We start from the raw sequence: 15,196 nt of genomic DNA on the forward strand, positions 1-15,196 counted from the left end.
CACATATGGGAGTTGATGCCTCCAGCTCCTCCCCCCCTATCTCTCTCTCCTCTCTCTCTCTCTCCTCTCTAAAATGAATAAATAAAAAAAAAACAAAACAAAAAACAAAATAAAATGTAAAAAAAAAAAAAAAAAAAAGACTGTGAGTTCCTGGACCCCTCCAGTTTATCAGCCTACCCCTAGTGTGGGGAGCCTTCACTGAACCCTCTGACCTCTAAGGCCTCCCATCCAGCTTCCCCGCAGGTCACAAATGATTCCATTTCTTCCCAGTCCATTGACAAACTTCCTTTTTTCCACACATTACAGTGTGTGAGGTGTATGCTGGGGCCCATTGTTTCCTTCCACACAGCACACAAACATGTTCAAGCCTCTTCCCATTAAAACAACCATTAGAATCAGTCTGGTGGCGAGAGCCAAGCATTGATATTTTAAAAGCTCCTCAGGTAATTCTAGTGTGTATTGAGGGCTGAAAAAGATAAACAGTGAAATTCAAACTGTGGCACACGGGGCTCTTCATAAACGGACTCCTGCCTAGGTTTCCTGCCGTTACCCATAGGCCCTCTGAGCTGGAGCCACAGCAAACTACCAAGAGCTGTCCCAGCCTGCCACATCTCTAACTTCTATCTTCACACACACACTTCCCTCTGCCTGGGATGCCTTTCCCTGCCTTCTAGAATGTGTCCTTTCATGCTCAGCTTAGGTGTCATTTCTGTGAAGCCTTTAAGAACTATCCCCCACCTTGGGGCACGGTGTCCCCCACCCTATCCTCATGCATTTATAACCCTCTGGATTTATCTCTATGGGAATACTCAACACATGCTACTCTAATTGTTAATTTATATGTCTGTCTTCCCCACTAGACTGAATGTTTTACAGGAAACCCACAGCCATAGGGATGCCATTTGGTAGGACTTGGGGGCTAAGTGGCCTATATCAGATATTTGAAGATGCTTTCTCCCACCACTAGGACAAGAAGTGAACGAAGTGAGACTTTGGGCATGTTCATTTGTGTAATCAGTCAACACTTAATGAGGGCTCACCATGGTCTTTTACCAACGTGGTCCAGGTGAATACATGGATAGCTGAAGTTGCCTGTCACTATGATTGGCCTCTGGGAAAGTTTTCTTGTCTATAATGGTCTGCTTTGTTCTTCTCTAATTCATCTCCAGATGGACACTAAACCCAAAACCTCTCAACAGCACTCTCAGAATAGTACTTTGTACACAGTAAGCATTTAGGAAATACTTGTTATTAATAAATGAATGCTCATGAATCTACATACAAGTGTATACCTTCCTGATATATTGGTTACCTCCCACCTTGTCTCTTAAATGTTGAGATAGAAACAGTGCTAAGCATTTCATGTGAGTCATCTCCTTTCATCTCCACAACAATCCTATGTGATAGGTACTATTGTTCTCATTTTTTAGAGAGCAGTAGCTTACAGAAGGTTCCACAGGTACTAACTGGAAAACTTAAAGTCAGGCCTTTGGAGTCAGTGTGACCCCAAAACTACTAAAGTATTCCTGGACCACATTAGGCTTTCAATAAATATTTATCAACTCAATGAATACTGCTACCCCTAGGGAGGTTGAAAGGCTTTTGAATTCTTATTATTCTCCCCACTTGACTCTGGTCCCTCAACTTCCTTCTGTGTCTCACATTGTCTCATTCACTCTAATATTCACTCAACAAACATTAAACATTATGGAGGGTCAAATGAGCAGATGATGGACCAGATGCCAGAGATAGAGATGACTGAAACATAGCCCTTGCTGAGAACTTGCAGTGTGTGTGTGTGGGGGGGGGGGGGCGGGGGATACAGATAATTACATTTCAGTAAGGGTATGAGGAAAGGGGAAGGGAATGACTTACTGCCTGGGAGAGCTGCTTGTATTTCTGTTGAGCCAGGGGACAAGGATTGTAGGAATGAAAGATGCTAAAATCCTCAGGGAATGGTTAAAACATAGGATGTGGCCCAGGAGAATGGCACAGGTAGAAAAAGCTTTACAAAACTTTTGCTGAAAGCGGTGATGTTCACGACGGTGACCAGGACGACAACGCAGAAGCAGGACCTTTGAGTGCTTCTCCCACCAGACCAACCCCATTTAAAAACCAGCAAGGGCTGGTTTGACAAGTTTCAGAAATGCGTTGGACTTAAGAGCATTTCTCTGCATGGAGAAGTTGCCTCTGAATAAAGCCAGAGATGAGGAGTACGTGAACAACACATTCAAAACCATTATCGAGGAAGGGGGCTATAAGCCTGGAGAGGAAGAGGAAGAAGAGGAACTAGGGGCTGAAGAAGAAAAGGAGGTTGGCCTAACACTCGATCGCCTCACAACCATTGTCAGAATGGCCAGTGAACTTCAGTGAGTGGCTCACAAATGGGACTCTCAGATGCTTCATAGCAGTTCTCAAGTACAATTGAGGGTGGCATGTCATTTTATAAAAACCTCTCCCAGAAGAAAAAGCAGCACCAACAACTCCCTATAACTATGTTCCTCACTCAGAAGAAGACACCAGTTACGCCTATACCTTCAGCAAAAACAGAAGTGATGAGGACGAAGATACTGTACCACCTGATGAAGCACCTGATGAAGTAGGCCCTTAAGAAGAGCTGTAATGTTCTTCTTGGCTGTGCAGTTCATTCATCTCATCGTCATCACCTTCATCGTCATCAGTACTGCATAGCTAATTCACCATCATCTTCATCATTCAAGTTGTAGTATAGTTGTCCCTTGCCATATTGTGGTTTACTTTTTACAGTCTCACTGTATTGTGGATTTTTAAATTGTATATACCTAATTTTGTATCATGGATTTTTCACTATATCACGGGATTTTGCAGTATGTAGATATTTTTATATATTTATTATTTTAATTATTTTTGTGGTAAAATAAGCATTTTCTAGCCTAAAAAATTGAAAACTATTAAAAATTTTAAAACATATTAAAAGAATATTAAATCATCATCTTCATCATTCAAATTGTAGTATAGTCACTGGTGAGTACCCATATAGAATTTTATATGTTGTTAAAATTACATAGGTTTAAGAGTGTAGAAAGTGTTTAAGAGCATAGAGAATGTTTATAAGAGTGTGAGGAGAGTATATAAAGCCTTAAAAAATATATAAATAATAAAATAGGCCCTGGCCAGTTGGCTCAATGGTAGAGTGTTGGCTTGGCATGTGGATGTTCCGGGTTCGATTCCCAGTCAGGGCACACAGGAGAAGCACCCATCTGCTTTCCCACCTTTTCCCCTCTCCTTTCTCTCTATCTCTCTCTTCCACTCCTGCAGCCAAGGCTCCAATGGAGCAAAGTTGGCCAGGGCACTGAGGATGGCTCCATGGCCTCAGCCTCAGGTGCTAGAATGGCTCCAGTTGCAACAGAGCAATGCCCCAGATGGGCAGAGCATCGCCCCCTAGTGGTCATGCTGGGTGGATCTTGGTCAGGTGCATGCAGGAGTCTGTCTCTTTGTCTCCCTGCTTCTCACTTCAAAAAAATACTAATAAATAAATAAATAAATATAAAGCCTCTACTTCGCAGATTTTTGCCTATCATGGGGGGTTCTGGAACCTAACCCCTGCGATAGACGAGGAACCACTGTAGTTGAATTCTTCTGCCTTTTTTTTTTTTTTTGAGAGACACAGGAAGGGGGAGAGAGGGTGCAAAGCATCAACTTGAAGTTACTTTTAGTTGTACATTGAGCTTTTCATACATGCCATGACTGGGACTGTGCTGGTGTCCCCTTGCTCAAGCCAGTGACCTTTGGGCTCAAGCTGGTGAGCTTTGGGATCATGTGGAGGATTCCCCCGTTCAAGCCAGTGACTCTGCACTGACGAGCCAGTGCTTAGCACCAGAAAACTTGGGGTTTTGAATTGGCAACCTCAGTGTTCTGGGTCGATGCTTTTTCTACTGCACCACAACTGCATTTTTCTTTTTTCTAAGGGTAGGTACTGATGGCCTGGGTCATAGGTGTACTTTGGCTCTGACCTCTTACCTCTAACACTGAATAGCTACATTTGACCATTCATGAACATATTTCTCCCAGACCACCATCTCATCTGAATTCTAGTATTCTATCCACACTTACATCATCCAATCCTATAGACAGTTATTGAATCATTATATGCAAAACACTATTCTAGGAGCTACTGGAGATAAAGATTTCATTTCACTAAAGCCTAGGCCTCACTCCCAAGAATTTAGTCCCGTTGGAGCTGTGTGGAAGAGGGAAAGCTAGATAGGTAATGCATATATGTATATATATATTTTCCAACTGACAGGTAGGTCAGGCTCTGTGTCTCCCTCCAGTTCCCTCTTATTGGCTGCCAGAGTGAGGTAATTCAGCTAGATGGTAAACCCCATGCAGAACAGCTCTGTGTTATTTATTGAAGTGTCACCAGTGCCAAATACAGTCTTTGCACAGGGTAGGTGGTTAATAAATATTTGATGAATATTTGATAAAATAAGCCTGAGAATAACCTCAAAAATCTTCACTGGTTCTCCTCTGCTTCCAGAACAACAAAATCAAACTGCCCTGTTAGGCCTTCAAGACCTACTCCATTCAGCCACAGCCAGCTTCGCTTCCGGTTTTTCCCTTTCACTACCTGGAAGGCCAATGTAGCCAGTGATTCACTCACTATTCCCGCCCCAGGTCACTTACTTGTGTGTGTGTGTGTGTGTGTGTGTGTGCGTTTTCATAAAAAGGAAATTAATTAACTTTATTACAGTTTAGAGCTTTCTTAAAATAAATATCATGGAGTATCAAACAGACAGTGAAAACAAAGCACACACATGCAGAGCGTGTCACAAGGGTGCACCGGGAAGCCTGGTACTCAGCACTTCGGGCCATACCGCCCCCCCACTGAGTATGTTCAGGGCAGAGTGCCTGGGCCCCAGCCGCTTGTGTTTTCCCACCTCCATGCCAGGAATGCTCTCAGCTCTTCCTAATGCTAGAGTTCATTCAGATTTACAGGCTTGTAGGGAAGGCTTCCATGTCCAGTTGCTCCCTCGGACAGAGACCTCCCTTCTACTCTGGCCCACCTCTCAGGTCTCACCATCTCCAGAGGGGGGCTCTTCGAGGGAAGGGCTGGGCCCTGGAACTTTTCCCAGGGTCCTAAACTAGGTGGGCCTACCGCAAACATAAGATGTCTGGGTCGTGTTGGCAGATTAATCACCAGAAGGCTCAGAATGAAGCCATTCAGGGATTGAATGTCAGAAAGAAGCAGGGTACAACTCGGGCGGCCAGGTCCAGGCCGCGCGACCTGACAGCGGCGGGCAGAGTGATGCCGAGGGAAGGGGTGGGGAGTCAGGGTTGGGCGTGCTTCCTGCCCCGGGATCGGGCGGCCCGCCCTTGCTCCCGCCCTGCTGGCCGAGCCCAGTCGAGGCTGGACGGCCCCTCCCGCCTCAGCCGAAGGCCCAATCAGCAGGCGCCCCCCACCCGGCCCGCCCCCTCCCCCTCTGGTGACAGAAAGTCGGCCCAGCAGATGAGGAAGTGGCAGGCAGGCTGGCCCTGGGGACTTCTCTCTGGCCCTGCTCCCTCCGAGCCATCCACTGCAGCCTGCCTGGCCCCCCACTGGTGAGTCTGGACCTTCCCTGGGCAGGAGTTCCACGTGCCCCGGGTCCCCTGCCTGGCTGGCCCGGCCCAGCCCTGCCCTGCCCTGCCCAGACTGTGGGCGAGGCTGTTCCTGGGGTAGAGTGGGTGGGAGGTCCCAGCTCTCTGGGGCTGGGCCTCTCCAGCAACCTCTCTCCCGTTTAGGGACCCCATTTACTAAAACCTAGGCCTTGCTCCACCACCTTCTGGTGTTACTCCTCTCCCCTCTTGTCCCCTCCCTTTCCCCTCCTTCTTTTCCTCCTCCTCCCCTTTCCCCTTCCTCTGCCTGACTCCTTTTCCCTTCCATCCATCTTAAAGGAAGGAAAGACTGGACTGAGTTCCCTTCCCGGGGACACACCCAGGTTCTCAAGCTTGAAGAGAGGTCCTTTTCAGAAGCCTTGATCCACTCTTGACCTCCAGGGTGCATGTGTGCGCGCCTGTGTGTGGTGGTTGAGAGAGATAACAAGCTGACAAACTCACATGGGTCAGGAAGGAACTGTGTTAGAGCACATGCTACGCCTTCCCTGGTAGGACCTACCACAGACTAGGCAACCAACAAAAATATGATTGTGAATGAATGAATGAATGAATTAAGGAATGATGATTGTCATCTGTGAAAAGAGATCTGTATGCTTGACCCAGGACAGGTGTATGTCTGCATGTGGTGTGGGTGCTTTTATATTCGTCCCCTGCTAAGTGTGCTGTGTATGAGTTTATGTATGTGACCACACTTATCTGTGACTGTCATGTGTGAGCATAAGCATTTGCAGGTGGTAATGCAGGCCCTATGAGGGAGGATGTGTGATGTTTCAGGTGCGTTCACTAGTGTAAATGGAGTTTGGAGCAAGTCTGAGTATTAGAAACTATACATGCCAGAGTCCTTGGCGGCTTGTTTGGGTAATGTGTCAGGAGGGCAGCTGTTGCCAGCAGGATGTATGTGGGCTCTGGGTGTGCATATGAGTGCTAGCCATCGATGAGTTTGTCACTGGGGGGAGGGGGCTGTATGATGGGGCAATTGGGGCTTGACATTGAGGCTGAGGGAGCATCTTTGAGATGTGTGCCCAGTGAGTGTGTGTAAGGGACTTGTGTGCAGCCCCCCAGTGGATGTGTCAGAAGGTGTGTTCTTCACTCAGTACCTGCGCAAGTTGTTTTGTGGATAGAAGGAACCAGGCGACTGGAATGCTAGCTCTCCGAGCATCTGCTGCCCAGGCTGGTCAGGGACTGCCTTGCCCCTCTGGGACTGTCTCAGAGCCCCAGGCTCCCCTGGGTCTGGCTTTTGTGTTCCAGTGAGCCCTCCCCCGACATTCCTTCAGGCTTTGAGGGGGAGAGGGCCTAGTTCATTAGACCCCTCCCTGAAGGAGGGGAAGATTCCTGAGACCTCCCCCACTTCCCCACCTCCTCACATGCCACTGGCTTCCCTGCCCCTCCCTGGGAGAGAAGGGTGATTGTACCCATTCTAAGTAGGACAAACTGAGAACTTATAGCTAGTTTAGAAGATGCTGGGTGTGGGTTTTCTGTGGTTCTCTTTGGGTCAGGGTTTGGGCTGGGTCTGGGGCCTATGCAGATTTGTGGTTCAAAACCTAGACTCTTAGCTCATCTGGCTGGTCTACGCTGGGTGGGTGGTGAGTCCCAACTTTACTTGGCTTTCTCAATCCTTGTGGGTCCTGCTCCTCCAGGCACTGACCTGTGGCCTGGACCCACCCTCCACCCCATGTGCAGCGCAGCGGGGGTGGGCGGAGGGCGGGGCGCTGCCAGATCTAGTCAGACAGGTGGAGCTGCCAGGGCAGGAGTCTCAAAGAGCCAGGCTCCCAGAGAGGAAGGGCAAGAGGAGAGCCCCGGAGAGGAGCTGAGAGGCCGGAGGTGAGAACCCAGGAGGGCAGAGGAGAGCTCTAGGGAGTATCCCAGCTGGGGAGAGGGGGAAGGGACAAGGATGGACAGGAGGGGCTGGGAAGTGAGAGCCCTGGAAGGGGAGAGGAGGGACCCTGGGGAGAGGAGAGTCTTGGAAGGGACAGTCCCAGGAGACCAGCATCCCGAAATGGGCCAGGAGAAGTTGAAGGGGAAGATCTCTGGAGAGAAGAAAGGCCCAGAGCTGGAGAGGTGAGAGACTTTGGTGAGGAGGGGAGAGGCAGTTCATTCTGGAGATGAATTCCCTGTTAAGGAATTTGATCTCTTTCTAGAAAGAGATCAAAATTGAGAGTTTTCTTGTGGAGGAAGAGGATGGGGAAGTTACAAAGTAAAACTCTCCAGAGAAGAGCAGAGAGTGAAGAGAGGAGAGGAAGGTGTGGAAAGGAAGGGCGGAACAGCCCTTTCCAGGCAGGCAGGATGTGTGGGAAACAGATGCCCCCGTCAAACTGCCTCCTCCTACCCCTAGTCCCCAGCAATTCCTTCCTCTCACTGTTATATCCTTTTTGCAGTGAGGCATCGGGAGTTGTCTTGTCTGGTCTGTGTCCTGTCTGTGGGTCAGAAGTAGGATGGGGGGGACACAGTCAGCCCTGGCTGACACCCACCTTTCAAACCTCCCCAGAGCCATTAGCCAGGATGGAGGCTGTTATGAATGTGTTCCAGGAGATGGTGAAGCTTGGAGGTAAGATCACGTCCACCTGTCCTTCCTCCCTCCTGCTCTGAGATCCCTGGATCTAGGGCTGTCTCCTAATGGAGAATCCCTATGAACCCCTTTGACCCTTTGTGACCTGACCTCATATCTATACACCTGGTGGGGACACTTTGAACCCTGTGACACTTCCTGATTCCTTTGATCCTTATTCACAGATCCCCGGATACTGGGCTACCCTTTGATGGGGTCCCCTTTGCTAATGACCTCCATTCTTCTGACTTATGTGTACTTCGTTCTCTCACTTGGGCCTCGAATCATGGCCAATCGGAAGCCCTTCCAGCTGCGTGGCTTCATGGTTGTCTACAACTTCTCATTGGTGGCACTCTCCCTCTACATTGTCTATGAGGTGGGCCCCTGGGATGCCTAGGCTTTCATTCCTGCCAGCAGGATAAGGGGCAGACCTTAGAGCCAGAGCATGGCATCTCCTTTCCAGAGAGGCTCAGATCCGTTTCTTCAACTAGAAAACGGGAGGGATTGGGGGCAGGGAATTCTGGTGGCCTAATCCACACCCCATCCTAGTTCCTGATGTCTGGCTGGCTGAGTAGCTACACCTGGCGCTGTGACCCTGTGGACTTTTCCAACAATCCAGAGGCACTGAGGGTAAGTAGGAGCTGGGGCTAGGTTGTAAGCCTGAGGATAGCAGTTTGGGTGTGACCTCTGCTCATGGGCTAGTTTTGGGAGGCTCTAGTAGTGTGGGGGGTCCTAAGGCTGCCCTGACTTTTTGCAGATGGTTCGAGTAGCCTGGCTCTTCCTCTTCTCCAAGTTCATTGAGCTGATGGACACGGTGAGAGTATATGAAATAAGAGAACTTGGGATGGGGAGAAAGGAGTGAGAGGCCCTGACTCTGAAACTCTTTTCCTCACTCTCCTCTCAGGTGATCTTTATTCTCCGGAAAAAAGATGGACAAGTGACCTTCCTCCATGTCTTCCACCACTCAGTGCTTCCCTGGAGCTGGTGGTGGGGAGTAAGAATTGCCCCAGGTAGCTGGTGAAGGCCACTGAGGGAAGAAGGGCAGGCACTGGGGAGCAGAGGCTCCCCTCTCCTAACCTTGTTAATTGTCCACGCACAGGAGGAATGGGCTCTTTCCATGCCATGATCAACTCCTCTGTGCATGTCATCATGTATCTATATTATGGATTGTCTGCCCTTGGCCCTAAGGCTCAGCCCTACCTTTGGTGGAAAAAGCATATGACAGCCATTCAGCTGGTAAGGGGCTTGGACCTGACCTACAACCCCCCCCCCCCCCCCCGCCAACATCCCTAATCTCAATCCTTTATCCAACCTCTCACTTATGACCCAATTCCCCTACCTACCCCTTTTCCCATCAGTCCTCCCAGTATTCCCTCTGACCCTTGCCTTCCTCTATCCTAGATCCAGTTTGTCCTGGTCTCGCTGCACATCTCCCAGTACTACTTCATGCCCAGCTGCAACTACCAGTATCCAGTCATCATCCACCTCATCTGGATGTATGGCACCATCTTCTTTGTGCTTTTCTCCAACTTCTGGTATCATTCTTACACCAAAGGCAAACGGCTGCCCCGTGCAGTTCAGCAAAATGGAGCTCCAGGTACTGCCAAAGTCAAGGCCAACTGAGAAACATTTTGTAGCTAGGCGCCCACCTAAGTGCCTCAGGACTGCACCTTGGGCAGGATCTGTCCTTATCCTCCCCTGTGACCAGGGCTTTTGTGGTCAGGACTGAGCAGGGGACAAGCCTTCCCCTCCCCACAGCTGGTACACAGGGACCACAGCTTCCGTTCCTCACCCACTTCTCTTGGCCAGCCCCAGGGACATGGCCTCATTGCCCTCTGCCACTCAAGAGCTGGGGGCTGAAAGGGCTGGACGCTTACTTCCCCCTCCCTGCCTTAAACTTGGGAGAGGAGCACTCAGGGCTGGCCCCCGACCAGGGTCTCGTGGCCTTTTTCCTCACACTGAAGAGGTCAGCAATAATCTGTCACTGTGGACCCAGGATCCCTCCTTTCCAACGCACAGGTCAGTGGGTGGGAGGCCTGGGAATACAGCCTGTGGAGGCTGCTCACTCACTTAGGTCTTCATTAAAAGTGACAGAGGAAACCACTGAGGCTCTGTGTATGTGTGTGTGTGTAAACAGAGGAGGTGGGGTACAAAGCCTGCTAGCCCTTCTGGGAATAGGAGGGATGGTCAAGGCTCCCATAGAAAGGACGTTTCTAGCCCTCAAACACAGAAGAGGAGCCCCTTGGGAAAGCCACTGGCACAGAGGTCATGCAAGAGACATGACTTTATTAGAAAAATTTTAAAAAGCAAACAAATAACTGAAGTGATGCGTTAGTCCTCAACGGATGCCTTGATGGATGAGGCTGCTTTTGGCTGCACTGGCCTTCTCCCGCTCCCGCCGCCGTGCAGGGTCCAACTCAAAGCAGCGCCATAGCCGTAGGGTCTCATCTGCTGCTGCTGATGCCACCGTGGCCCCATCTGGACTCATGGTCAGACTTAGGACCCGGGCTGTATGACCTGGGGCATGAGGAGGGAAAAAAGTGAGAGCAACGCATAATACAGACATACTACAGGTCTCTAATTTTTTTATTTTTGTTTTTTATAATGGCTTTACTGAGATAATTTACACATCATAAAACTTATTCTTTTAAAGTGTACAATTCATTGGCTTTTAGTATAGTCACAAAGTTGTGCAATCATGACAACTATAATTCCAGAACATTTTCATCACTCCAGAAAGAAAGTCACTAATTACCCTTTTCCTCCAGCCCCTGGCACCCCTTAGTCTGTTTTATCCCTGCATCACCTCTTCTGGACACTTCATATACATAGTCATATAATATGTAGTCTTTTGTGTCTGGCTTCTTCCATTTAGTACCTACCTTTGAGTTCAGCCACCTTGGCCATGGTTGGGTACTTCCAAATAACCAGCTGGTTCTGGGCAAAGCCATGGCCTGAGATGAGTTCCTTGTAGTGGGAAGACCAGAGGATGGAGCACACCTGTGGAGAGGGGATGGTGTAAGCGTAACACAGAGCCAATGCTATGCAAATCAGAACCAAGTCCATTCTAGTGTTAGGCACCCTGCCAGGTGCTATGCAGACTTGAATAACCATAGTACTAACAAAAGCCCTTTGAGAGCTACAGTCATCTATTTTACAGATGAGGAATCAAGCAGAAAAAGTTCAGCAAATTGCCTAAGATCACATGCAAGTTAAGTTAGTAGGTGACAGAGCCAGAATTTGAACTCTGCCTCAAAAGCCCAAATCTATTAATAGAATGAAGGTGGGGGAAGGGTTGTGAATGGAAGAAGAAACTGGAGTAGTTGCAGGGAGATGTACCAGCAAGGGCCTCAAATGTTCATGGATTTGAGTTATATGGTGTAGGTTATGGGGAGCCTTTGCAGGGTTTAAGGAAGACAGTATCATCCAGACCATGATACACAGGACAGACCGGAGGAGTTAAGAATGCTGAGACCAGTGCACTGGGCCTCTGCTGGAAGAAGGATGAGACCAAGGGGAGAGGGAAACACATGTGAACAATATTCTGAGGTAAAACTGGTATCTTGGTAACTAGGTAAGAAGGATCAAGGATTCTAGAAAGTTCTTCAGACTTTCTTTCTGAAATCTACTAAAATATAAGAGGAGGAGAAGGCCCTGACCGGGCAGTGGCGCAGTGGATAGAGCGTCGGACTGGGATGCAGAAGACCCAGGTTCAAGACCCCGAGGTCTCCAGCTTGAGTGCAGGCTCATCTGGTTTGAGCAAAAAGCTCACCAGCTTGAGCCCAAGGTGGCTGGCTCCAGTAAGGGGTTACTCGGTCTGCTGAAGGCCCGTGGTCAAGGCACGTATGAGAAGGCAATCAATGAACAATTAAGGTGTAATGCGCAATGAAAAACTAATGATTGATGCTTCTCATCTCTCCGTTCCTGTCTGTCTGTCCCTGTCTATCTCTGTCTCTGTAGGAAAATAAAAAAAAGAGGAGAAGGAACACATTTTAGGGAGGCAAGGGAACTAACAGGTTTAATTTGGGACATATTAGGGTGGTGCCACCTACAGTACAGGGGGTAGGAGATAAGCCACAGAGTATTGGAAATAAGGGTCTGGAGCTCCTGAGTGAGAGCTGACTTATAAAGTTTGGAAATCTCAGATGGACCTGGTAAAACCACTGAGGGGGATATGGTTGTGCAGGAAGACTAGAATAATAAGAACACATCTGAGAGTGAGAGGCTAGAATAGGTAAAAGACTACCTGGGAGTGGGCATCCACAGCATTCAAACAGGCCCCAGAGCAGACGTTCCAGATGCGAATGTGTCGATCACTGGTGCCCCCTCCAGTTGCCAGGATATTGGACTGCCAGGGACACCAAACTACAGCCTAGATGGGATAAAGGTGGAGTCAGTAGGAACTAGGCAAGGAGCTATAAGGGTCCCAAGTTAACCTAGTCCAATCTCAGCATCCCCTCTCCCCGTAATATTCCCCACGTTCTCGGTGAGGGCCCGCAGAGGCCCTAGCCAAGTTCCATTCTCACCTTGACAGCCCCTTGATGCTGGGTGAATGTCTGCAGGGGAACCCAGCCCCCCTCTCCAGGACCACTAGGCCACACATTGACCAAGTTATCGTTGCCACCACTGGCCAAATGTCGTCCATCTGGGGACCAGCGCAGCCCACACACTTCCTGACTGTGACCATTCAGTGTGGCTACATGGTGTTCTGCTACCCGAACATCGTGGTGGTGGATGTGACCAGAGCGGGAGCCACTGCAAGAAGGAAGAAGGGAATCAGGTTCTGTGGTAGTGCCAAATGCCACCAGAGTTACTTCACTTTAGAGGTGTATAGTCTGCAAGAGTGGGCAAAAATCATAGCCTGATTATGCAACAGACTAGCAAAAACTACAGACCTGGATAGGATATAGCTATTCCAACACAGGGAGCCCACTCGGGCAGAATGACTGGTCATGTTCCGAAGCCGCTTCTGCTGTTGTACATCCCATAGCTAGAGAGAGAGAGAGAGAGAGAGAGAGAGAGAGAGAGGATTACTACGGTCAGAGATCAGGCCTCGGCATTAACATCCTCCTGCTGCGCAAGCTCCCAGGGTCAGGGGAACAATAGAGCTGCAGCACAGGGACGAGATCTCACCTGCACCTCAGCACTGCTGGTGCCCACAGCCAGGTAGTTGCCCTCTTTGATCCAGGACACCGAAGAGATATAGTCCCCAGGCTGCTCCATCTGCAGCAGCTGCAGGATGTCACCAGTGCTAGCACTCCACAAGTACACACTGTTGTCTAATGCCACAGCCAGTACATTCCCCGAGCTCCAATCTACCAGGTTCAGGTCTGTCAGAGGGGCAAAGGGAAGAACATAAGCTTCCTTGTTTGTGTGGTCCCCAGGCCCTCTTCTTCCATCTACCCAACAAGGAACAGGCTTCACTTACAATAGTCATTCCGGATTTCAGGGGCATCCAGGATCCGGTCTGGCAGGGAAGGAATGTAACGGCAGGTCTTCCGGCTGGAGCCAGGTGTGGCCTTCTGGCTATAGAGTACTTTCAGTCTGTTCTGGTAACCTGTGGCAACACAGTGAGTCCAAACACTGGGAGAACTGACACTTCCCCCGGCCCCTAGCCTGGAAGGCCAGATAAGCACTCCTCCCACACCCTCTTGTGGGAACAGCAGACAGGAATCTCTCTCCTCAGCCCTAGGGATGGGTTAACACCTTTTCCCAAAGAACATGAACTTCAAGGACTTACCCTCTGGAACTCTTTGTGGTTTTCCACTGAGCCGCAGGATCTTGGCTTCCTCTACATCAAAACCGTTCAGGTTCAAAGCCCAGGCTTTCTGATGCTCCTGGCAGGTAAAAGTGGTGGTGAGGCAGGCTGACAAAGTGCACACATGGGTCCCTTGCCTTCATTTCCTCTGGGGCACATACCTTCTTGGTGGGCGTCTGGCTGTTTTCGGGGTGGTTCTCCTTGCTCAGGAGGAAGCTAGCCACTTCCATCTGGGAAGCACTGCGATGGGGAATATAGCGATCACCGCCAGGTTTGCTGGGAGTGGTCTGAACCTTGGAGCTGGATTTGCCTGGGACGGGGAGAGGGAAGCCAGACAGTCTGACTGGGCTCCCAGGGCAGGGGCATGTAGGCCGCTGTCAGCCGTTCCTTCTCCTTCCCCGTGTTCCGCCGCAGCCCACTTACCAGGAGTTCGGCCCGGGGTCCTGCCGGTGCTGTGGGATCGATTGGCTGCCCGCATGGGTGACAGAGCCGGCCCCGAGGCTTCTTTAGCTTTGCGCTGCCAGCGCGCAGGGGGTGCATTGGGGATGGGTGTGTCCAGCTGCAGCAGCGAGTGCAGGTCACTATCGAACACAAACTGCGCCATAGGAGCGAAGCGTCCGGAGGGGCAGGGATCCTAGTTGTGGGTGCCCGCCAAGCTCTGGAGGAACACAGGCGACCGTGCTCTGGGAAGGCCGGCCACACAGCCAGAGCCAGCCAGCTGCCGCTCCACCTCGGCTGGGCTCAGCTGCTTCTCACCGTCAGCTTGGAGCAGGTTGCGATTCCAGACCGACCTTAGATTTGAGGGCCTACAATTCTTAAACTCTCCGCTCCGAGCGCTCATTGGCTCCTTCAAAATCCAACCGTCGCAACCGTCCCATTCTCCCATTGGCCTCTACGACCCTGGGGGCGGGCCATCTGGGGTAAGTCACAGATCTCACGAGAGTCCAGCTGTGGAGCGTGATTTGAAGAGTAGTAGAGAGGTTTAGGCCGGTCCCTGAGATACTGTCGCAAAGCTAGAGGGGAGGGACTTGCACTGCCTCCGACTTCCAGGTTCACGTCCATTCATTCCTTAGGTTCCCCACACCCGCCCTTCACCTTTAAATCTTGCTTGTGCGTTGTTACTTATGATACTTACGTGCTGAACTCTGTGGAGCGACCTAAAGCACAAGAGCACTTTAGAGAAGGAAAAGGCAGCGGGTGGCCGGCCAGCGCGCACGGGTGGGACGGGGAAAGGGTTGCGAGGCTTAGGAGCAGAGAGA

The 15,196-nt window shown here is 50.1% G+C and overlaps 2 protein-coding genes across 4 annotated transcripts; one reads left to right on the forward strand and one right to left on the reverse strand.

The window, feature by feature from the left end:
* The first annotated feature begins 5,449 nt into the window (after window positions 1–5,449).
* On the forward strand, window positions 5,450–10,283 carry ELOVL1 (ELOVL fatty acid elongase 1). 3 transcript variants are annotated; one of them, XM_066269425.1, is made up of 8 exons: window positions 5,450–5,580; window positions 8,120–8,179; window positions 8,365–8,555; window positions 8,729–8,809; window positions 8,937–8,993; window positions 9,084–9,189; window positions 9,279–9,415; window positions 9,581–10,283. In XM_066269425.1, the coding sequence occupies exons 2-8, from the start codon at window positions 8,134–8,136 to the stop codon at window positions 9,800–9,802; spliced, it is 840 nt and encodes a 279-aa protein (XP_066125522.1). In that variant the 5' UTR covers window positions 5,450–5,580; window positions 8,120–8,133; the 3' UTR covers window positions 9,803–10,283. The 3 variants fall into 3 exon arrangements, with proteins under 3 accessions (XP_066125522.1, XP_066125521.1, XP_066125523.1); XM_066269424.1 differs by having other exon boundaries at window positions 5,476–5,580; window positions 8,010–8,179; XM_066269426.1 differs by lacking the exon at window positions 5,450–5,580 and adding an exon at window positions 7,359–7,455.
* Window positions 10,284–10,454: 171 nt separating this feature from the next.
* On the reverse strand, window positions 10,455–14,867 carry CDC20 (cell division cycle 20). Its single transcript, XM_066269435.1, has 10 exons — window positions 14,361–14,867; window positions 14,099–14,247; window positions 13,920–14,016; window positions 13,608–13,736; window positions 13,313–13,509; window positions 13,075–13,169; window positions 12,706–12,934; window positions 12,426–12,551; window positions 11,062–11,179; window positions 10,455–10,696 (listed from the first exon to the last, which is right to left on the reverse strand). The coding sequence occupies exons 1-10, from the start codon at window positions 14,539–14,541 to the stop codon at window positions 10,518–10,520; spliced, it is 1,500 nt and encodes a 499-aa protein (XP_066125532.1). The 5' UTR covers window positions 14,542–14,867; the 3' UTR covers window positions 10,455–10,517.
* Window positions 14,868–15,196: the final 329 nt, after the last annotated feature.

This window comes from Saccopteryx bilineata, chromosome 3 (assembly GCF_036850765.1).
Source record: "Saccopteryx bilineata isolate mSacBil1 chromosome 3, mSacBil1_pri_phased_curated, whole genome shotgun sequence".
In the NCBI taxonomy this organism is placed as follows: domain Eukaryota; kingdom Metazoa; phylum Chordata; class Mammalia; order Chiroptera; family Emballonuridae; genus Saccopteryx; species Saccopteryx bilineata.